This window comes from Girardinichthys multiradiatus, chromosome 11 (assembly GCF_021462225.1).
Source record: "Girardinichthys multiradiatus isolate DD_20200921_A chromosome 11, DD_fGirMul_XY1, whole genome shotgun sequence".
In the NCBI taxonomy this organism is placed as follows: Eukaryota; Metazoa; Chordata; class Actinopteri; order Cyprinodontiformes; family Goodeidae; genus Girardinichthys; species Girardinichthys multiradiatus.
This window is the reverse complement of record NC_061804.1, coordinates 37,190,688-37,218,197: the sequence shown is the minus strand read 5'-3', so window position 1 is coordinate 37,218,197 and position 27,510 is coordinate 37,190,688. Positions and strand designations below refer to the sequence as shown.

At 38.4% G+C, this 27,510-nt stretch overlaps 1 protein-coding gene across 3 annotated transcripts in view; it reads right to left on the bottom strand.

Moving 5' to 3' along the window:
* Positions 1-26,678, bottom strand: part of cxxc5a (CXXC finger protein 5a) — a 35,039-nt gene extending 8,361 nt beyond the window's left edge. For 2 of the 3 annotated variants that reach the window (XM_047380129.1, XM_047380132.1), the window contains exons 1-2: positions 26,326-26,675; positions 7,791-8,805 (exon numbers count right to left, since the gene is read on the bottom strand). In XM_047380129.1, the coding sequence (XP_047236085.1) occupies positions 7,791-8,585 (795 nt within the window). In that variant the 5' untranslated portion in view covers positions 8,586-8,805; positions 26,326-26,675. Of the gene's footprint in view, positions 1-7,790; positions 8,806-26,321 lie in introns of all 3 variants that reach the window. The other variant, XM_047380131.1, reaches the window with a different exon arrangement.
* Positions 26,679-27,510: the final 832 nt, after the last annotated feature.

The following is a 27,510-nucleotide window of genomic DNA, read 5'->3' as shown; positions in this document are numbered from 1 at the left end:
GTGAGGGAATATATTGCTCCCATATCGGCATCTGATGCTGGCAAAGTGGGTCCCAGAGGAAAATGTTTCAGGTGTTAGCTGTGCATAATGGCATACAGGCCGACTCTATACATTTTACAAGAACTGCTTCAAAAAGTCTACAAAAACTGAGCTCCTCTTATATCTGATAATATCGTTCTAAATTAGCCATTAGTACAGTGGATCCTAAAAGTCTTGTGACATTTAGATAACAACAAGGCAGAAAACAACTTCCAAACCCTTACTTTTCCTCTGTTTTCACCGCTGCTGAGACTGACATCCCTATGGGTAAGACGCAGAGCAGAAGATAACTGCTTTTGCACTTATTTCTCTCAAACATAGCATTCCCAGAATAAATCCAGACATCTTCAGCCAGTGAGCGGTGAGGTGGCAAAGGCCTCAGCATGCTAACTCCCCCTCACTTGCCAATTTTACGCTCCTCTTTGAGCTGCCACGAGCTTTCAATGGAAACCGTCAACACCCTTAAAATACGCACGCCATCGCCGCTGGACTGCACTTGTGTTCCGACGTACGTGCACTCACACCCACACAAACAGATAAGAGATGGAATAAAAAAAAGTGTTCAATGCAAATGCAGTAAAAGGGTAAAAAGCAGGCAGGGTGTTACTCCACGTCTGCTGTGTGCACACGTTGATATGCCATAAAGGCAGTGAAATCTATCCAGGATAACTGAGACCGACACATATTTCAAATAAGAGATCATGCCCCCTTTGAAAGCGTGCAGAGAGTGTAATAGTCAGAGCAGACAGGGATGTACCCTGCCATCTTTGATTGGAGGGGAACATGACACTCAGGGGCTGTCTGAGCTACAGCTGAGGCTCATTGCAGTTCAGCGTGACTCTGAGAGCCAGGAGATCTTCTGCTCTGGCGCAGGTGGTGCCCAAGTCACCCTGGATATGCACTGAATCTCTTGATGGGAAGCAGAAATCCCACTTTAAAAAGCCTAAATTAAAATGCAACAGTGAACAGTCATCTAAACCGATCAGTTAAATTTGACATTCACTGATGATTTTCTGCTCTTCGCTCTCAGTTCTGACCTGGCATTGGCCATGAATCTCACCCTCTGACATTTAGTCTGTACAGATGACATCGCACCCACCGGCTGCATTCTCAGATTTTAATCACTTGTTAAACAAGAGCTGTACACTTAATAACAAAGTCTTTCCAGGTTCGGGCTAGATTGGTAATTGTTAATTTATGAGAAAAAAAAAGTGGATATGTTTATTCAGCAACTGCTACAGCTCTTCTGAAAGGGAAAAGCATATCTTGTGATTCAGGATCAAATCATGATACAGGCTGGTTCCCATTACATTTGTGGTTGTCAAACTGTTGTACAAGTACCACTGGTGGTACTTGGGCTGCATTCAGTGGCACTCCAAAGAAACTACGGTTTTGACCATTTACAAACTAAAACAAATTAAGAATTGTAAACTGACCTCTGATGTAGTGAGTTCAAACAGCCAAAAATGATCTGTTAAAGCACATCACTCTTTGTGTGTATAACTGCAGTTAGTTTGATTCTGATTGCAGGAGACTGAGACTTTTAGCAGCTCACAGGAAGGCTGAATGTATCCTTTAAGCTTGTTGTTCAAGGAACATGCTGTAATCATTGACTTCCTGTTTCCTCTGGCATAAATATGAAATGAAACAGGGTCTAATTTCTCTGAACTACTCTTCAAAATGGAAAAGACAGCAAACCATCCCATCAAGCAAGTCAGATGTGTGTTGATCTTCATAAGTCATCGAGTGGCTACAAGGAAATAACTACCTAAATTTACCCACATCTACAGCCTGAGCCATTAATTAAAAGATTGAATGAACCTGAACTGTGACTAACAAGGCTGGATAAGTACCCAGTTTTATCTCACAACTGCGCACGGTGGGCCACACAGTAGGCGACGAAAAAATACAGCAAATTTTTCATTTTAAGATTAGGCTACTTAGCTTAAAGATTAATTAATTTTTAAGTGTGGAAGGTACTGTGGTTCATGTACAAAAAATTTAACACCCATTTAAAATACTGAACATTTGTTCTATTTTTACTTCTTTCACAACGAAGTGAATCAAAGAAAAATCTAAGTTAAAGTCAAAGTAAGAGATGTCACATTTCTTTTTAATATATTATAGTTATTTCTAAATATTATTTTAAAATAAAACAAAAAAAGAAAAAGAAAAGCTTAGACATCGCAAGATATCCAAGCTTTTGAGATTGAATGTCTCAGTCATGGGTTGACTCGAAAAGACTCTCACTTGTATATAGTCAGCATTAGTAAAGATTAGAAGACAAGAATGTCCAAATTTTTTTAATATTCTAAATGCTTAATAAACCTTGTTCCAAAAATGGAGGGGATGCTCCTCTAAGCAACTTTCTAACATTTTAAAACTTTTCATTATAGATTTCTGTCAGTTCAAATAAATTACAGCAATGTAGCTGTTTAATTAGGTTGCATTTTCCTTTGCATTATAATTATGTAAAGGTGGAGGTAATGTTGACATCAGAAACAGAAATTTCCTGAAGAAAATGCATTATGACACTGATAGAGAGGCCAATCAAACAGCACAAAACTTTCAGAAAGAATAATCAGTTGATCAGACCACTGCAAGGGTCTAATGTGCAACACTTGGATCTATGAGATGTTAAAACAAAAGTCCTTAGATAATATTCACAATCTACTGGAGGGAAATGTGGAGGTCATTTGGATTTATTGTAGTTTGATCAGGAGCTAATAAATGTCATATTTCAACAGAGTCAACTGGCCAAAAAGAGATCAGAAGAAAATACAAATAGAAACAGAAATAGTGTGTTACATCACAGGTGAGATTTGAACATTTAACTGTTCATGTTCATAATTTATTAAAAAATACTAAAATACTTAACTACAAAAACAAATAAACTGATATTCAATGGTGTAGGTACATGGTTACTAAAAGAGTTTGTTTATAGGTCCAAAAAGCAAGAAGAAAGGGACAAAATGGCAACACGCAGGTGAAACAGAGGGAACGAATTTAAAAACAATTGCTATGAGGTATATTTAAATGTAAAGTTGTAGGCACTAGCTGGAAAAAGTTAGAACTGCCCACAAAGATTCAGTTTGGTACCAGTTAAGTTTAAAATTAAAACATTTTCCACAGCAGTATTTCCCCCATGCTGGCTCCCAATAACTAATACCCTACAGGGTTCCCTGTTCCACAAACCTCACCTAAATTATTGTGTCAAGCTTATGTTGAACTTTTAGACATGCTGAGGAGGTAATTCGTTTATTTGAATCAGGTGTGCTGGAGAGGCAAACATCTAAAACATGCATGACAGTGGTCCCGAAGACCAGGATCATGAAACACTGTTATACATCAAGATAATGATCCTAAATTACAAACCCCAAATGAACTATAACGTATTGGATCTAGATAAAGGTTTTCTTCCAATTGTTGTTGATTGGTGGACTGAATCACACTTTTGTAGTACCCTGCTGACAGACCTCAAAACACATTCAACACTCTCAACAAGCTTTTTTGCAGAGACAGTAATTCATCTTATCTAGAACAAAACCTAAAAGGCATTTAAATGATGTGCTAAGCTTCTGGGAAGCTTTGAAATCGGGATCTATCGAAATCTCCATCTGAACAACAATTTCAGATGTACTGTATTGTATGAGCCTGTGTGGGAAAGGTTATGATCTGGGGTTGCTTTAGTTGGTCAAGTCTACAATCACCAACTATGTGCCCAGAAAAATGAGGTCAGCTAGCTGCCATCTAGGTGGGGTACAACCCTGGACAGATTCCCAGTACATCATGGACTCCTGCTTACTTGCACTGCTTTACTTGCACAATGATCACCTGCACTGTTGTATTGCTCTTGCATCTTATACTGCTCTATATTTACTCTCACTCACTTAAAACTGTGCACTTATATTTATATTATATTGTAGATATGTTTGTACTGTTTAATTTGTACTGTATTGCACCGACTACGCCAAAACAAATTCCTTGTATGTCCAAAAACGTACTTGGCAATAAAGCTTTTCTGATTCTGATTCTGATTCTGATTCTGATCACAGGGACAGCAGGAATCCACAGGACACACATGCACTCTCACTCAATTCAAAATCACCAATTACCCGAACATGTACTAAACCAAAGTATTAGAAGACTATCTATCAATCCTCAGTTTGTACAACTATTCATTTTGTTTCCCACACTACATGTCAAAACTAACGCCATTGAGGATGCTTGAGATGTACTTGAGAAAACTTTACACTGCAGTTTGACTCTCCAATTCTTAATACTAGATTCCTGCACAGAATAATACATATTTAGTTGGTAATCCTCAAAATGAGGCCGGGGCATCATAGGTAAGGATTAAAAAAGAAGTATCCATCTGCATACGTTCTTCTCAGGCTCGTGTAATAAACCCTTTTCCTCTTTATAAACCCATTAGTAGTGAGTTAAGGTTAAATTTTATACTTAACCCTGACCCCTTCCAATATCCCTAACCTTAAAAACTACCGACTTTTAGGCATGTGCCAACTGGAAAACGTCATGTACAACCCAGAAGAGGTTTTAGACTCTGGGGCCTGAGTGGTGTTGAGAGTCTGCAGGTACAAAGTATAAACCATGACAGAAGTTCAATGTTTTTCAAGTAAGTGAGCTAACATCACTCTTCAGCGTAGAAGTGGTTATAGAAGTAAGAAGGCTTGTATTGGGAGAAGTGTGTGGCGTAGCAGTAGAGCGCGTGACCCACGGTGAAGAATTTTATTTTATGGTGAAAAAATATGGACCAAATAGCACTGAGTGCATCAATAAATGGTTCAAGATTTAAACTTTCCTGCAGGGGGTTCGTTTACTCTTATGATTTTACAAAAAAGCTGAGGTCATTAAATTCAGTCTGTAGTCTAACTTTTCTTTCCTTTCCTTTATCATGCCACTGCAATGTACTTATTTCAAATGTTTTTGTCATCTTATAAAGCACTTTGAATTGTCTTTTGCTTAAATTTGCTATACAAATAAGCTTGCCTTGCCTCGCCCATATACGGAGACTTCAGTCCTTGACCCAGCTGCCCCTGGTTCGGGTCCCGACCCCAGCGACCTGTGCTGCATGTCTTCCCTTTCTCTTTACCCCACTTTCAAATGACCAAAGTAAAGGCCACTAGTGGCACAAGAAAACATCTCGGCTAATTTAAATATCCGGGTGTAAGAAGCTATTTGAGACTGTATTTTCTTGAGACATAACTCCTGTTCACTTTGACCAAAACTTTTAAACAGGAAGTGTTAAAAACCAGAAAAAGCTGAATGTGTAACATTCATTTTTGAGCTTTCAGCATCTGCTTTTCTTGGAACCTGAAAGGTTATGGAAATGTCTGAGCAGAGGTCAAGGTTTAGCTCCTCCAGGGAATACACACACTATTACAAATGTTAACCCCACTAATCACTAATATAAGAAGCTAAAGACAGTTTGACATAATGCTTACTGAAGACTGTACAGGGAAAAACTATTTGATGTTGTCTCTTGTAGTAATTATAATGATTATTTCCATAAGAAATCCAAGGAATAAAAAATTTGCAAGCCATACCACTGTTACTTATAATGTAATTGTCATCAGCTGAATAATGTATCGGTAGGTGGAAACTTTACAAAACTGGAAATTGCCAAATAAAGTCTGATCGGTGTAACTATAGTAAATACAGTAAATGTTCTTGGTTGATAAGAAATAAATGTAAAACAGTTGGTGTATACATAAGTAATACTAAACATTTGTAAAATAAAAATTAAAAAAGGTGTGACTTGTAACATATAACTTCTGGTCAAAAGAGTTAAAGACCTTTTAGATATCTATTTGTCAGGATGTAATTTTTACATTAAAGAACCCCAATACTGATGACTCTCAATACCTCCTGCTTACAAAACAAGACCATCTTATGTTCATGAGAAAGAACAAGATGAGATTTTAGACAGAGTTTTAGGAAAACTAAGAATCCTGGTTCTTTATTTTCACAATGAGAAGAAAAATGTCATTACATGAATTATTTCGCATGAAGAAGTTCTGTTTGGCATAAAAATATTCAGTTTAAGTTTGATTGGTATTTTAGTATTTTGACCTTGACGTCTTGATAATTCAGTCCAAAGTAATTAAAAACTACAAAATAGCCCTTTGGTTTCCCACTAATGGGAAGCAGATGCTAACTTTAGTGTTGTTGATGCCTAATTGTTAGCAAGTTGCAGTATTGTCCATGTTTACAAATCATTTGTAGCTAATCCATACACCTTTCAACCATTTCTTTTTTTATCAAATCCCCAAAATACTGCAAAATAAAGCATTTAAGAAGATGGAGGCTTCTACAATGCTTTTGCAGCTGTGCGCTGTCAGCAAACTGACAATGCAACACAGCAACTCAAGAACTACTTCCTTTCTAACTTCAAAATAAGAGTTTCAACATAGATACAGAATGGTTAAAGCTTATAGGACTCACCTGGAAAGCTAAGACTAAATTCACCAGATAAAGTCACAGTCTAATACAACACAGACCTCACACTGACAAAGAGTATTGATGCATTGTATTATTATGAGATCTCCTGCCATGACAATATAACTATATTACTCAAAATTATCTGTTATTTATACATTTAATCAGTTTGTGCCAAATTCAGCACATCAGGACTGGATAACTAACCTTTTAGCCTGCAAACACAAGACCAAGCTGTCGTTCCCAATCAACATCAGAAAGCGATCGTAGCGAGGCCATTAGCTGTTTGCAGCATAGATTCAGTTTGGGTCAATTAGACCAGTGGCCTCTCTATTGGTTTATGTTCACAAAGTGTTTCATGTCTGTCAATTTATTATGCAATGGAAAAGTGACACCATTATCCACTAAAGTTTGTTTCCTTTGAGATGAAACATCTGCTCCCACGGCCAGGGTTAGTTAGGCCACAGAGTATGATGGAGGTAGCAGACAGGAAGTATGGAGGGCCATTTAGATGAGCAGAAGTGTCACAGGAGAGAAGGGCAGTGGCAAGCAGAAAGGGGTGGGGAGGGGTGCAGTGTGCCACACTGACACCTGGTGCTCCAGATGACAGTTCTGCGGCCAGATGGACCTCATTATACGCACACTCAAACACAAACATACCCACACATGTATACAGACATACAAACACGCTGTACACATATCCACAATTACTGCCAATCTTATACCACGAGCTCACACAGTTTTATTCAAATTTCTCTTGCAAAAGAAGGCAAAATAAGTTGTATTGGATCAGACTAAAATGGTCCCGCTAGATAGAACTACAATGTACAGTAGATAATTTTTAATAATACAGTTATCTCTTTGTGGCAGGTTGAATTAGTATTCAGGTTGAAATATGTAGGCATGTTGCTTGTATGGTCATAGTGGGCCGATTAAAGAGACCCCATGGTATTTGCTTACACTGAACATACCTTCCGTTCTCCACACCACCTGTCATTTCCCTGCTTGTGAAGCCTTCAGCTCACCATATACCCCCACTTTACTAATTCTCTTAAAGGGGAAGACCATTCAAGTGTCCTATTTGTGCTAGTATTTTGCTCTCAACCTCAGACTTTTTCATATCTTTTTGTATATACTCTACATTATAAACTTTTTGTGTCTTACTTGGAGGCCAAGGTCTGTGCATTTAAACTCTGTTAGACTGTCTCTGTAGTTGTGAATCATAACCATTCAAGCAGTTGTTTCACCTCACTAAGCAATGGTACGACTTAACTTAACTACCACTGTCTTACCTCCAGTGCAGCAGAGGGTTTCTTCTTCAGCTCCTCACATTTGCGAAACTTGCAGATCTGGTGGCCTGTTTTTCTGTTCCGGCAGCTGCTGCACTGCTCGCAGTTAATCCGCCGTCGGCAAGGCGGGCACATGCCACAGCGTTTCCGTTTCTTTTTGCCGGAGTTGATAGCAGAGGCCAGCTCGCTCTGTGCTGGGTATTCGGTCAAGCCAGCCATGTGCAGTGCGCTGTCCGCCAGAAACACTCCAGCCGGCGTCATGATGAAAAGCCCCGGGTTGAAGGGGAAGCCACCTCCTACTCCATATGGGAAGTCAACAGGACCACCGACGGCGTCCGTGACAGACGTACCCTCCAAGTCGCTAGCCCCCGAGCCTGTGTCTCCGCTGCCAACTCCCACTCCCATGCCCCCAGGCAGGAGCATGTGCTCCATACCGGCTCGCTTTAACAGTGCGGCCGCCTGGGCAAAGTGCAGAAGGCCATTCTGTCCCTCCAGAACCTGTTCTAGGGTTCGGTCCAACTTGGCTGCTGTCAGTGTGGAGACTGTGGCTTGGGGGGCTGGGGGTGGTTGAGGTTTGGCCGAGTGGCTCTTCATCGAGCTATTGTGCGTGTGTCCATTGGTGGCAGCAGACGAGACTGCTGTATATTGAGATAGGGTGCGAGACTTCTTAAGGCTCTTGCTGAGAGGCTCGCTGATGATGCCGCTGCGATTCCTGCGTTCTATGACAGGAGAGTCCTGTTTGCAGGTACTCCGCTCCAGGTCCTCTGTCTGGGGTCCCTCCAACAGCCCGCTAGACATGGTCCAGAGCGTAGGTGCCTGGGTCGGGGGTGAGGGTGGAAAGGGGAAAGGGGTGAGCAATGAAGGACTTTTTCTCGGCCCGTTATTTGCCCCGGTGAGAGTGGTGCTTGATGTTAGTGGACCGACTAGCCAGTCAGCAAGAGACAGGCACCAAAGCCTTCCTCCTCCTCAGAAGATCAGCCCTCATCCACGTTCTTCCATTGGCTTTCAGAAAACGTTACTGGGAAAGAAGAGAAAAAGGTTACTATACATTATTGGTAACATCAACTGTTGATTAATAATGTTTTACAAGGTTCCTATGATGTTTCCATTTCAAATGTCGATACTTTTGCAGTCTTTATCTCCTTGATTTTTCCAGCTATTATTATGCTGGGAAAAAAAACCAAAAAAAAAACCGTTTAAAACATTTAAAAACCTACAAGTGGATTTTTTTTTTTGTGATCTACCATTGTCGCTACGGTGGCGACAGTGGTAGGGATTCATCCTGTAATCGGTGGGTTGCCAATTCGAACCCCCGCTCTGTTTGTCTCAGTCATGGTGCTCTTAGGCAAGACATTTCACTGGCCTTGTCTGCTGATGGCGGTCAGATGGCCCAGTGGCGCCGATTGTATGGCAGCCCCATTTCTGTCAGTCTGCCCCAGGGCTACAATGTGTAAGTGGTACAAGCTACAAGGCACTGCGTTGTAGCTTACCACCATGAGTGTGTGTATGAATGGGTGGGTGAATTGTAAAGCGCTTTGGGGTCTCTGGGAACTTGATGAACGCTATACAAGTGCAGGCCATTTACCATTTTATGGAGATCTGAATACAAAACATTTGCCTAGTTGGTTTTCACTATCTGTGCTGAAGCTTGCTTTCAATTCAGCAGAGGTAAAGGGCCATTTAACACAAATACAGATTCTTCAAATCACTGTTTGTGATCACAGGTACCTTTATTTCCCAATATTTTTAAAAATTATTTTGCACCTTACCCAAAACCAGTGCTTTGTTTGGCACTTAAACCAAACCCAATTCAAGAACCTTTGTTTCAGTTTTAAAACCTGAATTAAAATGTCTAGAGGGCAAAAAGCTGTGAAAAATCAATTTCTTGATTTTAGAATAAGTGTGTTTATCTGTTAGTAACTAAAAACTTAAACGATCAAGGAGTTGGACAAAATTTCAACTTGTGATGTGGTAAACCGAAGCTAATGGTCATCATCTAAATATAATTCAATAAAAGAAGCCTTTTATTTTTACAGAAATTCAGGTTTTCACTTTAAGATAATGGATAAAATGTTAAAAAGTCATGAAGCTCAAACTTTGTTTTCATACATATTTTTTTTCTATACTTATCAGACGAACAGAAAAAGACTATACAAGCCTGCGTAGGAAACCTGTTTAATAGAGATTCACAAAGTAATTGGCCGGTGCCTGGAATGCAATACGCAGATTGTGATGAAAATGAAGGAAAAGGGGCAAAGAGGTGTAAAAAGCTGTTTTAAGAGAAACAGTATTATATGGCACATAGAACTATGTTTGCAGTTCATTTCCCAATGCAAGATTGTGAGAGAGCAATACTTTCAGCAGATAACTAGAAGATTGATCTCTTTCTGTCTTGGACCATGCTGGATTTGGAAATGTTGGTATCCTACTGGAAATCTCAGAGTTAAGATAAGGATCTACGTTCTCTAAGTAACACAAATGGAAAATGGTGTTTTATTAATATCATCCATGCTAATTACTAATATAAGATGCTAAAGCCGGTTCAACATTTCAACAATAACTTCAGAATCAGTGATATTTCAGAATCTGTGATTTTGAAATATTCTGATCAATGCACCTCTAAGCTTTTTATCTTCTGTGGCACCATTCATTTGACCACATTTGTGGCTTATAGGAAAATTGAAGCATTTACAGGGGTTGGACAATGAAACAGAAACACCTGTCATTTTAGTGTGGGAGGTTTCATGGCTAAATTGGACGCGCCTGGTAGCCAGTCTTCATTGATTGCACATTGCACCAGTAAGAGCAGAGTGTGAAGGTTCAATTAGCAGGGTAAGAGCACAGTTTTGCTCAAAATATTGAAATGCACAGGGATGTTTGGGTGCTAACCCAGATTGTATCCAAAAAACATAAAACCACGGCTGCCCAAATCACGGCAGAATTAAATGTGCACCTCAACTCTCCTGTTTCCACCAGAACTGTCCGTATACATGGCCGGACTGCTATAGTCAAACCTTTGGTCACTCATGCCAATGCCAAACGTCGGTTTCAATGGTGCAAGGAGCGCAAATCTTGGGCTGTGGACAATGTGAAACATGTATTGTTCTTTGATGAGTCCACCTTTACTGTTTTCCCCACATCCGGGAGAGTTACGGTGTGGAGAAGCCCCAAAGAAGCGTACCACCCAGACTGTTGCATGCCCAGAGTGATGGTTTGGGCTGCCATATCATGGCATTCCCTTGGCCCAATACTTGTGCTAGATGGGCACGTCACTGCCAAGGACTACTGAACCATTCTTGAGGACCATGTGCATCCAATGGTTCAAACATTGTATCCTGAAGGCGGTGCCATGTATCAGGATGACAATGCACCAATACACACAGCAAGACTGGTGAAAGATTGGTTTGATGAACATGAAAGTGAAGTTGAACATCTCCCATGGCCTGCACAGTCACCAGATCTAAATATTATTGAGCCACTTTGGGGTGTTTTGGAGGAGCGAGTCAGGAGACGTTTTCCTCCACCAGTATCACGTAGTGACCTGGCCACTATCCTGCAAGAAGAATGGCTTAAAATCCCTCTGACCACTGTGCAGGACTTGTATATGTCATTCCCAAGATGAATTGACGCTGTATTGGCCGCAAAAGGAGGCCCTACACCATACTAATAAATTATTGTGGTCTAAAACCAGGTGTTTCAGTTTCATTGTCCAACCCCTGTACTTTACATGCACTTTCAGCTCTGCTTTTGGTCTCCTTTGATTTTATCAGCCAATCGCATTAAGTGTGTCCTCTGGCATTTGGTGCTGAGCGAGCGGTGTACAAAATGTTTAGAGCATTTTGCTTTTTAAAGCTGCTGTGCATGACTGAGAAGCAACATAGTCTGAATGGTGAGAATAAACTAAAAACATGACAGAACTGACAGCAAGTGAATCCAAAAGATAAATTAGGCTGCATATATGGGGAAGCCATTCTGGGTAGTTTTCATATGTTCATTTAAAATGGTGTGTTTTAAACATTTAAAAACTTAAAAGTGGAGTCACTAAATGAATCAACTTGATAATGTTTAAACCCACAAAATACTGACTATAAATAATTTAGCTGCACGTTACCAGATCTTTCAAAACCATGATTTCGTATAAACCAGTTGTAATACAGATTTTAGGGAACATTTGCTATTTAAAAAGGTATAAAGACTTAAATGTGGAAATACTGTAAGTGAATTTGTTGCAGGAAAAAACTTTCACCTGTGAAGGAGTTTCATTAAGAACATTGGAAATTCTCGCCAAACTGTGCGTGTATTTGATTAAAAGTCGTCCTCAGAACAGCTTTTTATAACACCTCTAATTATTTTCTTACCAAATCAATCCATTAATCAAACTTTACACATTCCTACCTGATGAGGCAACACCTGCTCCCCTGCAGCTTCTCTGATTGGCTTGCAAGGAAATTACAAAGCGGGTAGCCAAGTCCCTGCTACTTGAATATAATATAATCAAATGATTTAATCTGTGGTGAGGACAATAATTGTTTTGATAAATGACCTCCTATCACAAGGAAAGGAGTGATCGCAGTATTCCAAAACAGATGGTTTTAGTCTATATCTAGCATAAAACATCCGCAGTACCGATCAAAAGTTAGCACACTTTCATTAAAACTTTTCAATGGTTCAGTTCTTTTTTATCCACTTATGGTTTCAACAACTTTTTCATAGAATTCAGTTGTTTTCCCGATTTGCTAATGTTTTATTGGCCATTGACAACACCTGAACATTTGAGTACTACTTGGGTTTTTTTTATTATGTAGTTTTTCTACAAATCATGAAACATGAAGTTGACTTTCAACTTAGCAAAATGTATTTATTAAGAGATATTTCACAGCTTTTTGGGGGGGAATCTGGAACAACAGTCCATTGAACATATCAGCTCTATTTTAAGATCTATAACGGTTAGACTTTAAATCACATCAAATGTTGACCGGATCATCCTTCATCAAATACAGACTGTTTGAAGTACAGTTTGTGATTCATGAATCCTTTAATACAATTCCATATTTTTCAGGTGTAGGAACCCTGTCCACTTTTCAGTGACAGACTAAGGAATTAGAGAGGTTTTTCTTCTGTTCCCTGTAGTGGAACACTGAGGAAATGGGCACCTCTCCATCTGTTTCCATGCACTGTGGGTTTGGGTAAGGTGCAAAACAGATGGGATTTCTGTCAAATTATCTTTTACTTTCAGGAAAAAAGTTTGTCATCTGTGAATTCATATTTGTCTATAAAAATATCCAATGTCAACAACTTGACATCTCTTTCGAATAAATCAGAATGGCAATGTTAAAAATAAACCATATTAAGCTGACTTCATCTGATTATAAAAAAAAAAGTTACCTTCCTTTAATATAAATTTACTTGTAGATCAAACAAAACTTGCAACACCGTCCACAGTGAATAAATATATTATTAGATAATGCTGTTATTTTGTTGACCTGTCCGCGTTCACAAACAAGCACACCGCCTCCCCACAGAAACGCAGAGGAAATGGCCTGGTAAATCCTTATAAGGTAAACAAAGGCAAAGAAGGGGTTGGGGGGGTCTGTGCAGTGTGTGGAAATTGGAAGGCCAGAATTAGTGGGAGGTAAAGCTTCAAAGGCTGAAGCACAGCCCCCACATTTTCACCAGCTCAGGGGGATACGGCGCCAAAGAACCAGAGCCAGCTCTGCGGACCTTCAACCCCATAGTTTCAGTTTACCTCACTGCTGCACTGACCCGGGTCTGGTTTCCCAACAGCATCCCCATGCTATCAGAAGCTGTCTTCAGCTGTGGGTGAAACTGTGCTGGAAAGCATCAGAGCAGCACATGGAAGCTGTGTGTTTCAGTAGATACAGTACTAGAGCTAAAATATTAAGTAAGGATTGTTGAATTTAGTGGATTTTATGTGTAATTTGGTCTCTGGAGAACATTTTGTATTTTATTAAAAAATGTCTAAATTATGTCATCATTTAACATTTAACTGTTTTGATAACTACTGTTATAATTAAGTAAATACACCTTATGTCTTTTTCTGCAATAAAAAAGATGCATCTTATTCCTGCAAGTCAAATATAAACATATGTTAGGCAACCTATAACTAAGGCCATGCTTGCTGATGCTGGATGAACATGCATCATTTTTCCCAACATTCAAGTCAAGTCCCAATTCTCCAATGATTTCTTATCAAATGCATGACATGTAGTCAGTCTACAACACATTGCAATACTCTAGGTCACATAAGACACTGATCAGCAATTAGCTTTTAAAATATTAACATTTCATTTAACTTGCAAATGAGTTGTTTTAAATCATATTTTAAATTGATAAAGCATATAATTTAACCTTTTAGTCATATGAATATGCATTTCTGTAAAAAAAAAATAACACAATGAGATTAATATGGAAGTAAAATAGTCTCATTAGAATCAAACATTTTTTAGACATTGAATTTATAACACTGAATTTTTATCCTGTACAATTATGTATGTGAATTTTGTTTTTGCTTAAAATTTGCCAGCAAAAATTCGCCTGCAGAAATTCACCTGCAAATATTCACCTGAAAAAATTCGCCTGCAGAAATTCACCTGCAAATATTCGCCTGAAAAAATTCGCCTGCAGAAATTCACCTGCAAATATTCGCCTGAAAAAATTCGCATGCAGACATTCACCTGCAAATATTCGCCTGAAAAAATTCGCCTGCAGAAATTCACCTGCAAATATTCGCCTGAAAAGATTTGCCTGCAAAAAAAAGCAAAACTTGAAAGAAAATATACGGTATACATAGCGAAGAACTTCCCGGGTTTGCCGCCGCCATGTTGCCGCTTCTTCCGGTCACTTCAAACAAGAGCATCTGCGGACAGGGTTGGGGCAATAGCTGCCATCAGGCAAGTCAAACATTTCATTCAGTTCCATTAGATGAAAAAAAAAATACCAAATCTCAAATGGGGGTTAATTACCTGCCGTTTTGTAATAATATATTTTTGGCAGAAAAATGTCATCACTGATCTTCATTAAGCCACTATCCAGCAAACTGTTAAGAGACTCGCCTCTGCCCAAGGCAATGATGTGTCACGTGATCAAATAAGCGTAATCTGATTGGCTAAAAGACACTCGACTCGATCAAGTGCTGATTGCTTTGGCATGAGTCACCAGAAGGTCAACACATTTGCAGGCGAATTTTTGAAAGTGAATTTCTGCAGGCGAATTTTTGCAGGTGAATTTCTGCAGGTGAATTTTTGCTGGCAAATTTTAAGTACAAAACAAAATTCACATACATAATTGCACAGGATAAAAATTCAGTGTTATAAATTCAATGTCTAAAAAATGTCTGATTCTAATGAGACTATTTTACTTCCATAGATTAACACCTGTTAATGTTGAATTTCTTGAAAAAACAATGTGTTTTTTATTTAGTATTTGTAATGACGCTGTTAATACTTGCAAATCCTTGTGCTCATATTGTCTTCTCCTGGACTATATTAAGAAGGTTCTCTTCCCGTCACTCTGAGAGTGACGCGGGAGTTTTGACGTTATTAGAAAAGCATTTTCTAAATCTACATTTAAAACATTTGTTGCCAGCTTTAAACAGGAATCGTGTTCCAAGGTATGTTATAAGTTAAAGCATAATGAACAAGACATAGTGCAGTGAGTACATATATTAATTAACAGAACAGGAAGTACTTTTATTTTAATAAGCCAGACGTAGCAATGAAGTACCTGACTTAACAGCGAGAGCATACGATGTTGGTAAGTTAAGTTTATTTTGTTCTGAAATGACCCTAGGTCACATTTTACAATCTTCAGCTAGAGAGTCATCAGTATGGTTTCTCATATGAAGTTTCAGCAAACATGAATAGATTGTTATAGATCATTGATAGCCCACACTCCGCAACTATCACAGGCTCTTAACTCAAGCGCATCTGACTTCTTAGCTCTGGTGGTTCATCTGCAGATCAAATATTGAACATCTTATTTTTTTCCTAGTAACTGAAAGCATTAAAACGAAGAAATTCACATATTTTGGGTTCTAAAAAGGCATCATTAGCTGGTCAGACCTAAAGAACCTACAAATCGCTGTTGGCCACAGAGCCCACAACTGATTAGTACATCTCTAGAAATAAGGCAGATAAGACAGTTTGCACAGGAATTCAAAATGCTTACAGAACACACTCGTGACATGTAAACCTGTGTGAACATGGCTTTTGGTTTTTCTTTAAATGTTAGCTGGAAGAACAAAGCTTTAATGGACAGAAACTAATGACAGTGATAATAAAACCTGTATGCAAAATGACCAAGTCCTTTCTGTAACAAGTTACTCCATTATTTTTGGGTGACCCCATTGACATCACAGGCTTTGTGGGAAGAGTAGTCGTCTTGCAATCCGAATGTTGCAGGTTCGATTCCAGCTTCCTTCTGCCATATATCAATGTGCCCCTGGGCAAGACACTTAATGTTATGTTGCCTACCGATCTGTGTATTGTATATAAATGTGTGAATGTGATTGGGTGAATGTGGCTCTATTGTAAAGCGCTTTGAGTGGTCGGTATGACTGGAAAGGCCATATATAAGTTTTGTCCATTTATCACTGCAGTGACATCATCTCTGACAGTTTTCCTCAAATGGTATCAATTTCAAAGAAAGATACTTACTGACCTCTATAAAACTAGCTAGGTTAAATGTAGAGTCCCAACTGTTCAACTGTGTCAAACAGGAGGGGAGTGAAAATGAGCACCCCAAAAGCATGTAAAAAGGCTGTTGGTCTACTACGAGACACAATGCAACTAAATGTTTTCCAGTTTCACTAAAATACCTAACAGGAAAGCAATATCATACATACTGTATACCCCCTCAGTCACATACTCATTTAAAAACTTCACTTTTAACCCAGCAAGTAAATGTTTGTGACCCTTATCAACCAGTGACCCCTACATAGGTTTAGAATCCAAGCTTTAAAGGTGAACCCCTAGTTGACAAAAAACGAATACCTTAATGTGAGTTCATTCACCACTTGGTACTCAATCTCATCCCCAGGTTTTACCATTTGCAACCAACCTACTTACAATTAGTGCCTTTGAAGTTAACATCATTTTCTGTCTGTACGTGGTAAATAATTTAAATGAAATAAGCACCAATGGCATTGCTCAAGATGCTAAAGGTCACAGTTTTCACAGCTGATATCAACATGGCAATACTTCCCAATAATAATGTAGTTGAAGAGAGTCCAATCTTAGGTATTGGACTGTGGTCCCAATCAAAGCATTTTTAAATAATTGATATCAGAGTCCCTGCATAAACTCTTAATACCTTTCTGTGATGTTATGTCAACTGTATGCCAGTAAGGTGCAAAATGTGGCCTAATTTACACGCTGATTTCTTGGACATATGCTCCAAAGCTATAATGTAGGCCTTACGAGATCATTTATAAATCCGCCCTTAAGCCCAAAACTATTCATACTCCTAATTTACCCATGAGTTTCTTTCTAACAAGAAATCTTTTAAAATAGAATAAAACCATTTAAAATTAATATCTATTGTGAAAACAATTTAAGCGTTTTCTTGTAATTGCTGACCAGCTTTTTCACAAATATTTTTGGTGATGACCTTCTTTGAGGTTGGAAGGTTTCCTTACAGATTCAGTCAGGACTCTGGCTAGAGCGCTCCAAAATGATATGGCCTGCTTTGTTAGCTATTCTCAAGAGCAGCTGAATTACAAGTCAATATAGTTTATTCAATCATTCCTTCATTCATTCCTTCATGAATGAAGGAATTAATATATGAATATATTTTATGATGTTTAAAGTAAAGCATGATGTTTAAAGTAAAGCATGATGTTAAAAGCAGTTTTTTTTTTTCCTTTCAGCTTTTTCTGCAATGATATCCATAATGAAATAAGTTTGCAAGTCAAAATATCAATAAAGTCAGTCATATTAAACCAGAGAGTAAACATGCTAACCTTAGCTTAGCACTGTAAATAAAAACTGCTCCTCGTGGCAACATTGTCAACAGGAGCAAGTGAGTTTACTGAAGACTGTAGTTGGATGTGCTGAGTCAGATATAACTGAAATAAATGATAAAACTATTTGTAATTTAGATAAAGTATTATTGGAGTTGTTTTTTTAACGGTGTTAACTACATGTTAGAACTATATTTTGAGGCTATCCTGCACCGTCCTGAACATCATCAGTGAGTGAAAATCCAAAAACAAATGTAAGGCATGTAAAACTGATGAAACACATTATTGCATTTCAAAGCTACTGACGTTTTAACTATATAATCTGCATAACTTTTGTTAATTTAATGTTGTATTCTATTGGGACTTGAATTGACAAATGGCTAATCTTAAATAACTCAGCTCCCTATAGTAAATCCATCCATTCATTGTCTATACCCGCTTATCCTTTCAGGGTCGCAAGGGAGCTGGTACCCATCTCCAGCAGAATTAGGCGAGAGACAGGGCACACTCCGGACAAGACGCCAATTCATCACAGGGCAACATAGAGACACACAGGACAAAGAACCAAGCACACACACACTTACACCTAAGGGCAATTTAGAGAAACCAATTAACCTACACTAACATTCATGTGTTTGGACAGTGGTAAGAAGACAAGGCAACCATGCATGCACAGGGAGAACATGTAAACTCCATGCAAAAAGACCCCAAGCCGGAATTCATACCCCAGACGTTCTTGCTGCAAGGCAATAATGCTACCAATTGCCCCACTGTGCAAACCCTATAGTTAATATTTATTTTGCTTATGAGACCATAAACAGTGAAATGCAAAAGAATACATGTGTTAAGCCTTAATTTGCAAAACAACAATACAATGCCATATATGTATGTACCAGATTATATTTGTGTTTTTTGTCCAGGATGCAGTCCTACAGTTACGTCTCTGTGTTAAAACATCACGTAGGAACTGACAGCAAGTCCACCTACAGTGTATTAGTCTTGCACTCATTCTCCCTTGCTGCGTGCCCTCAGTCACACTCTTTCCATCATAATAAACCTTGAGCGTGGCATATAGTCTCTGGTTAATCACCCTCCTCTACTTCCATCACCCTGGCCTCTCCCCTCAGCGCATCATTTACAGAGAAGCCTCATATCCTCATGTGAACTGTCTTCTAAACTACAGCTACAGTTTAAGGAGAGCATGGATGTCATTTGATAAAACAGAAAAACGGACGTAGTTAAGTCCCAGATGCATGCTCACTTTATTGACACATATAAAATATAAAGACTGAGTAAAGTCTGTTAGGACAATGGGTTTACTTGAATTAGCAGCCACATATTAATGTTGACATCAGTCACCCTCCTTGAACAGTAAACTGCTTCAGCTTCTAAACAAGTGTAGAAATCAGCTATTTTTGACATTTCAATGGTTCTTGTTGTTTTTTTTTATAAATCTCTCTGTGCACAAGATGTAGATCTGGATGAGAGCACAGAGATAAAGACCAATGTATTAATGGCCCAGAAGATCAATACAAAGAACTACACGAATGAATACTTTTTGAGAATGACCCTATAGCTCAGCTAAAAACTGCAGAGCAGAAGTGTTTTGTGAGAACCTACAATCAAAGCATATGCAAAATAATTTAAGCATTGGGGGGTTTAAATTTCATTTTAATGGTCAATACACCATTTGATTAGTCAAATGTCCTGAGAGGCTGCACCAAAAGACTTATATCATAAATGTCATAAGCTCCTCGCATTTTTGCTTATCCGTCTTCGTCTTGAGTTTTAACAGTGCATAAAGAGATATACCGCTTTAGAAATGGCTTTAAGAATTAAAAGCGATGTCAAATCAACTGCAACTTAATACCACAAAACCCGCATATACATGTCCCTTCTGCAGTATTTATGTAAGCGCTATGCTAATATTGTAGCAATTAACTGAGCTTATAGTACGCTTATAGTACCTGAGCTTATAGTACGCTATGCAGAAGCTCCTTCTTTACTGAGGAAAGTTGGTCTTACCTCCAGGCTAAAGCAGCTCTCAATTGTCAGACACTAATAGACTTTGTTACCTTTAGCCCATAGAAACAGCGACAAAAAGGTAAAAAGTAATTTACTCTGGTGCTGAAGAAAACAAAATTTTACACCCTTCTTCACAAAAGCACAAACTATATTTGGGAGTAAATCATAAAAGACACACATACTTTTAAGACATGACAGGACATGGTGTTTTACAAAATGTGATTAATCTCTTCATGGATCCACATGGAAAGCATTTTTAGATATGCCAACATACATGACAAGATAAATCTCACTGTAGGTTAGTCGCCACTCAGCACAGACAATCTTAATGTTATTTGGAGTTTTCTTCTTGCTAATTTAGTCGTGTGGTAATAGCATGACATCTCTCTTTGTTTGCATACATATGTGCTGTTAAAATGTGCACTTATATACATGTTTTATGCAAAAGTATTACATGTAAAACTGATTCACAAGAAAGTTTTTTTGTATTCCGATACATATGCTATTGGACTTATTTAGCTGTTTTGCTAAATACTGTTGACTGCAATGTCGTTGCCAACCCCTCCTGCACAAACAGAGACACACAGCCCCTGTCAACAGTCTGTGTGGGTTTATATTAATGAAATAATTTGCAGGAAAGCCGCAACTTAGTTCAGTGACCTAACATAAGCTTGTGGTTAAACCTAACATTAAAAAGTGTAAGCATTTTACACTCACAGTTGATAGGACTCAAATATACATGTGAAGCCAGGAAGTGGTTATCTACATACTGCAAACAGAAGAGAAAATACAGTGGCTTATAGTGGCTTATAGTGGCTGTAAAGTAGCATGAGTTTTCCATGCAGCTCTTGTCAACTTCATTTTTTTATTTTTATTTGATTTGATTTGATATATTTATTTAAGTGTCATGCACCATGAAAAGGTGTCCAGCCTGTGTAGGCTTACAAGACACAGATGCACAAAAGAAACACAAGGATGGCCACCAAACAGGAATCACAAAGCAAAACAAATATTTACAAGAACTAAATTACCTAACCAACATACATTATAAACAATACAAAAATCTCTGTCTTCGCTGCCAGGCACTTTTAATAAATTTTGCTACAAGAAAGGTCTCTTCGTCAATTGCCCAATTTAACATATCTGCTTCTGTCAACCAAAACAAATCAGGATTTTTCTGTCGCATCTTAAATTATTTCTCATAACACAGATGACAGTGAAATATAAAATGAAATTCATCCTCAACAACACTAAGTTCACATAAAACACATAAACATTGGTGTTCAGGAACCCCTTTGAATCTGCCCACTTTAACCGCCAGAGCAAAAGTATGAATTCTCAACTCTAGCAGAGATTTTGGCTGGAAATATAACTTGTCTGCTCGATATTTACTCAAATTCAAATCTTGTAGATTCAAATAGTTTTTTATTACACCTAAGCATATCTGTTTGACTCATTCTTGACAATGACCTACCTTGTAGCCTTATTTTGTAACTTTTTTGGCAGCTTTTTTTGGACCTACTTAGAATTGTCTAGTGACAAATCTTGTGACTTTAAGATAAAAAGTTCCCAGCACAGCCCCACAAGACCAACTTAAGGCTTCTCCCACAGTTTGCACATTGTTCTGCCTTTACTAGAAGGGATAATATCAATGGACCTGTAGCTAACCAGTGTGATGTGTTGTTTTTCCAGATATATCTTTAAATAAAGCCTTTGTAGTGCATAATAAAAAGGGTTAAAGGCAAAAAGGGGGAATTTTAATTTTGTCTTAGAAAATAAACATAGCTAAATAAATAAAAAAGTTGCTGAGCTTATAACTTTTTATTTAATTTATTTAACACCTTGAATATGTATGAATCAGACATTAGAGCTGATGCACTACCCTCTAGACATACTGGCAGTTGTGGCACAGATGTGTAAAAGGCCTTCAAATACATTTGTATTGCAGTAGCATAACCTAAAACTGAAACATTTTGAGGTCATTGTAAGGTCATTTACTCAATGTTGAAAAGAATCCAAGATTATCAGTTCAAAAAAGAAAAATACAAAATCCTGGTTACGATTAATGAAACTCCTAATGATTCCTATAAAATAAATGCATCTGAAGTACTTTTTAAAGTGGATTAGAGTGTTTAGGATTTTTAATCAGTAAATCCGTGCCTTCCTGTTTCCCTGGGGTATAATTATTAAGTGACACAGACACCAATTTCTTTTAGCCAGTCTACAAAATTGGAAAGACATGAGAGCATGCCATCTCTATACCAGCATTTAATACCTGTTTATAGGCTGTTTTACACATTTTTACCAGAGGTGCCAATAACTATGTAGAATTCTATGTGTTAAAACTGTGTTTTTTGAATTTTAATTACTGAGTGTCAATGTATATAAAATATTACAATGTGATTATTGAACTGGATGTTACAAACTACCAAAAAGTTCCTTAAATGCTGAAAGGTGGGATTTGGAAGCAAGATTAAGCAACCAATGATGTCTACACAGGTTACTTAAAATTTCCCTATTGCTAATTTGCCATGTGTTCCTTGCAGAACAGTTTTCTATTTGCATGCATTACTCGTTTGGCACAATCTTGTTTCTTGATTTGCTTATGTGTAATCTGTTTGCACATTTTCTTAGGATTAGAAGTTTTAAACTATCTCCTCCTTTGAATAAAATAAGATAATAAACTGACTTTGGGGTTAGCGATAAAACATATTAGCATACTTTGAAAAATGTTTAAGCTTTTTGTCATTACAAATGCAATCAGAACTACATTATATTCTCCAAAGCTGTTCTTAAAATAAAAGCTATGTAAAACTGTTTAAAAGCCCAAATAAATGTCATGTTTATTGTAGCATAGAGCAGCCATAAATTGGTCTGATCAAACACGTTGAGATCTTTAGTCTGCTTTTCATGCCTAAATAAAGCACTACCGAATGAAGGTATTAAATACGACTATATGAGTAAAGTTGACAGCACTGTGAGACATCTATAAGCAAAACGTCATTTAGCTTTCACAGGATGTTGCTCTTGCCTTAAGCCTGTGTTAACTTGCAAAACATATTTAAAATGGATCTATGCTTTGAAAAAAAAAAAACATTTGTGTGCATTAATAAAATGCTGCTGATAGCTGCCTGGTGGATAGGTGGTTTTGTTCAGGCATTGATTTTAGTTCATTTGATAGGGGATGTTGGTAAAAAAGCAGGGACAACTAACAGGGCTAGAGTAGGTTGAACTCTTTATTTAAAAACATCAAAATGGGAATTCTGTGACCAATAAATATCTACACTAGGTTACTTGTATCAGGGTATACCAGTGTTTTCAACAGTCATGGTGTTAACATTGCTAAAGTTTTTTAGAGTTTTTTTTCTCTGACTGTCCAGAGCATAAAGCAAAGTAGCGCTGCTCCTGCTCCTATCTGTTGCTGTGCACTGCTGGTCAGCTGGCTGAAATAACTGCTAAGGTTTTCCATTGGTTTTAAGAAAGACAAATTTACTTGTTTGTATACAGTCTACTGTCAGCAAACGTCCCTGGTAAACAAACCAAGCACACTTTTTACATCAGAATATGCACATCTCCACAGAGCTGCAGTCGGTGGCTGATTTACTGTAAATTCATCCTTGATGGTAGCATTTATTAAAAACAGACAAACGAAGGGGCTGTTTACTGCTTTTACTGGCACATACTGATGAGAAACCTTACAGAGAGGCCATGCTCGTTGTCCTTAACTTTACCATAACAACCTGTTATTTGTAGACACTATGAAACCCAGAAGGGACAACATTAATTATTCACTGAAGCTATCTACACGTTCTGCCTTATTTTCACCCCTGATTACATAAGATAAATATTGTCAATAAGACTCGAGTCCCAGGAGGCGAGTACTGGTCAAGTTTCAAATCTGTACAGTGTGAGTCAGTAAATGTCTGCAGCCTTTGTGACTTAAATGTGACTCAAGGTTATTTGATTTTTAGCTAAAAAAAAAGAAGTTGAATGAAATTATGAAAAATGTCATCTCACCATATGTAAATAGTATAAGTAAATAAGAATAGTATAGTAATAAGTAAAGAGCTAAGTTACAGGATTATGATTTTGCTGATAGTGAGGAACAAGCCTGCTGGAAATGCTCTTTGTTGGACCCACCTCCATCCTCACATTGATTTTGATTTTTGGATAAAGTACAATGTGTTGGTTAGTAATTTTGTATGTTAAGAGGCTGTTTTTCTGTCAGTTCGATTCCAGAATAGTTTATAGTAGATGTCCAAAAACAAAGATTATTGTGTGATTATGCTCTATGAACTGTTGCACTGGATATGAATAATTGTAATTTACACTCACTGGCCACTTTATTAAGTACGTCTGTTCAAAACAGATAGTGAACGGGTCAAGATCATAGCAGACATTCAATGCATTTAGGCATCTAAATGTGGTAACGTTAACTTGCTGAGATTCAAACTGAGCATCAGGATGGGTAAGAAATGGGATATAAGGTAAAGGTTGTTGTCGAAGGTTGTTGGTCCTAGTCAGGCTGGTCTGAGTATTTTAGAAACAACTGATCCTGTGGGATTTTCAAAAACAATCATCTTTCAGGTCCAAAAAACAGAAACTATCCATTGAGAGTCAGTTGTGTGCATGACAAGGGCCTGTTGATGTCAGAGAACAATGGGCAGACTGGTTCGAGATGACAAAAAGGCAACAGCCGCTCAAATCGCCACTGGATTCAACAAGGTATGTGGAATATAATCAGTAAATGCGCAACACGACATAGCTTAAAGCAGATGGACTACAACAGCAGAACACCACTTCATGTACAACTCAGCCAACTAAAAACAGAAAACTGAAGTAACAATTCCTAAATGCTCACCCAAATAGGGCAATAACAGATGTGATAAAATGTTTTCTGGTCCGACGAATCTGGATTTTAGCTTAAACATTCAGATGGTAGGTTAAGAATTTGAAGTAATCAGTATAAAAGCATGGATCCAGCCGGCCTTGTATCAACAGATACGGCTGATAGCTGTGGTATAATGATGTAGGGATATTTTATGGCACACTTTGGGTACGTTTGTACCAAATGAGCATCATTTAAACACCACAAGATACTTTGTTACTGTCCATGTCCATCCCTTTATGCCCGCAGTGTACCCATCCACTGATGGCTAGTTCTTGGAGGATGATGCACCAAGTCCAAAAACTCAAATCAGCTGTTTATGAACTATTTTGAGTTCACCCTTCTCTAGTGGCCTCCACCGTCACCAGATCTTAATCCAACAGACCACCTTCTGGGAAGTGATGGAACCCAAGATTTGCATCATGCAGTCGACAAATTTCCAGCACCAAAAACTCTGAATGTTTCCAACACCTTGAGTCTATGCAACAAAGAAATATGGCAGTTCTAAAGGCAAAAGAGGGCCAAATACAGGCAAGGTGGCAGATCAGTGTATGTAGATTTAGTCAAACCTAAAAAAAAAAAAAAAAAACTTTATTACAGGACTATTATGAGTAAGTTTACTATGAAATGGGACTTTATGGTAAACGTCTACTTTCCAATTCTGAGTCTCAGCTATTCTTGCCCTGGAGAGCCTGATTTAAACTCTCAGGTACATTACTCGCGAATCAGTCCCGAATGAGTCTCCGTGACTGACGTCAGTGTATGCGCAGGTGCCAGGTTAGCAGCATTTATCGAGGTATTGGTGATAGGAGAGCGGGGAGGGCATTGTTTGGTTTATAGCTGCGTGGTTGTGAATCATTTGTGACTGACGCCGGAACGCCTAACGCGGAACGCAGCTCTCCATTTTCAGGCGGAACTCTGCGTGTACTTGTCCACGCTCTGAGCTCCTTGTCGACTGACGCGCGCACACACGCACACACGCAGAGGAGGTTAGAAAAACTGGTGGAAATAATTAAATTCAAGGCTCCATCCTTTGTCCATAACCTGCTGCTGAATTAGGCTGCGGCTGTGCGCACACAGAAAAAGTTGGGAGGATGTATTTCCACCCACTTGGAGATTCTGCTTCATACCTGTTGTGGTGGCGGAAAAATTAAAACATCTGCAGGCAACTTTCAAACGATGCCCAGCTGGAGGGAAAAGCCTGAACTGAGAGAGGTGGGAGTGAGGCGCATAAATATAAGTTTTAGTAATAAAACATACACTAAGCGACTTTTATCAAAGCGATGTTCAATTTAATGAATCTTAACTATAACTGATAATGTCAGCTGATTTACATTAAACCACGGGTACGTTAGGTCTAGCAGCGTGGCATCTCCTTAGTTACGGTTTAGTTTGTTTCCCTAATGGAATAAAAACGGATTTAAAAAATAGGATTTTGTTTTGGTCTGCGTTCAATTCATTCAGGACACATACAGATACACCCTGCTTTCAACTTCATTACACCAACATCACATCCCAACTTTCATCAGACTTCGGCGAAGTATTATTCCCTCCCACCACCTCGGACCATAATCCAACCCCTCATCCCTCCTTTTCCATATTTCTGCATATTTTCGAACACTAAATCGTTTTTTAATCGCACCTACCAGGGCAGATTCAATCAGAGGGGAGGGCTCCCACAGTCCGAGCGGTCCGTGTCTCTCCCAGCCTCGCCGTGGCGAATGGTGAGGGGAAAAAAAGAGAAGGAAAGAAGAGAAGGGAAGACAGGGGCACAAAAAGCTTCTTTTTCCAAAGACACAATCCTAACCCGGAGCCTGCTTGTTTGTGACAAACGTGAAGAGAAATAAAATAAAATTAAATTCAGATTTTGCGTTGGTTCAGTGAGAAAAGCGCACTTTCTCAGAGGCTGTGTTGAACGCGTGGGTTCCCCGAGCTTTCTCGGTGCTCGCAAATCCCACCTCTACATCCTCGCTTGCAGAGAGGAACATGCAAACACATTTCATAGATTTTTGGAGCCTCACGAAAAACCCGGAGTGGACTTCTGTGCGAGATCTTAGCGACAGAGAAGCTGTTTCAAAATAAAGCTGCGGACTGACAGAGCACAATTTTCCCCTTTGCACTACTATATTCCCTCTACTTAAAATGGAAATGAACTCTGTTTGATCTTTTATTGACAACTATTATCAATTACAATGATCTGATACTCAAAAACAATAGAAAAGAGAAGGTTTACAAATGGGGGCCATATGGGTTGGAAACTGACTTAAAATTGTCTCCAGATGGTATTGTCTGCAGGTTACATAATGGTCCCATGTTCTTATTCTGTATAAATTTGATGCAGGACTAGTCTAAATAAAAAGTGGAATCAGTACGGGTTCTAAGTTTTTTTTCCCATTTTTAATTGTTCCCTGAATATTCATTTGAAATATAACAAAAACCTACACAGCGGACCAAATTGTTTTTTGTTTTTTTTGTGAGCCCATATGGGTTCTAAACATGATGGCCATAGTGAGCACACACCCCAGTATGGGGCCCACATACACAAATTGGTTAGGAAGTGTCATAAAGAAATAGGTTTTTTTGAGTTGTATTGTTTACAGTTTAAGGAGAGAAAGACACTTTAGGGCCATGCTTTGCAAACTGCACTTTGTGGACCTTGGTTTATTTTAAAGTGCTTTATAAATAAATGTGGTATGGTATGTTAAACTGTGGTACAAGTACTATTGGTACTTTAATGGAACTCAAAGGACATTTTGGTATCAGCTACTAACAAGGTAAATATCAAGCAAATGTGCTTTAATGTGGAGCTAATTAGCTCAAACTGATAAAGT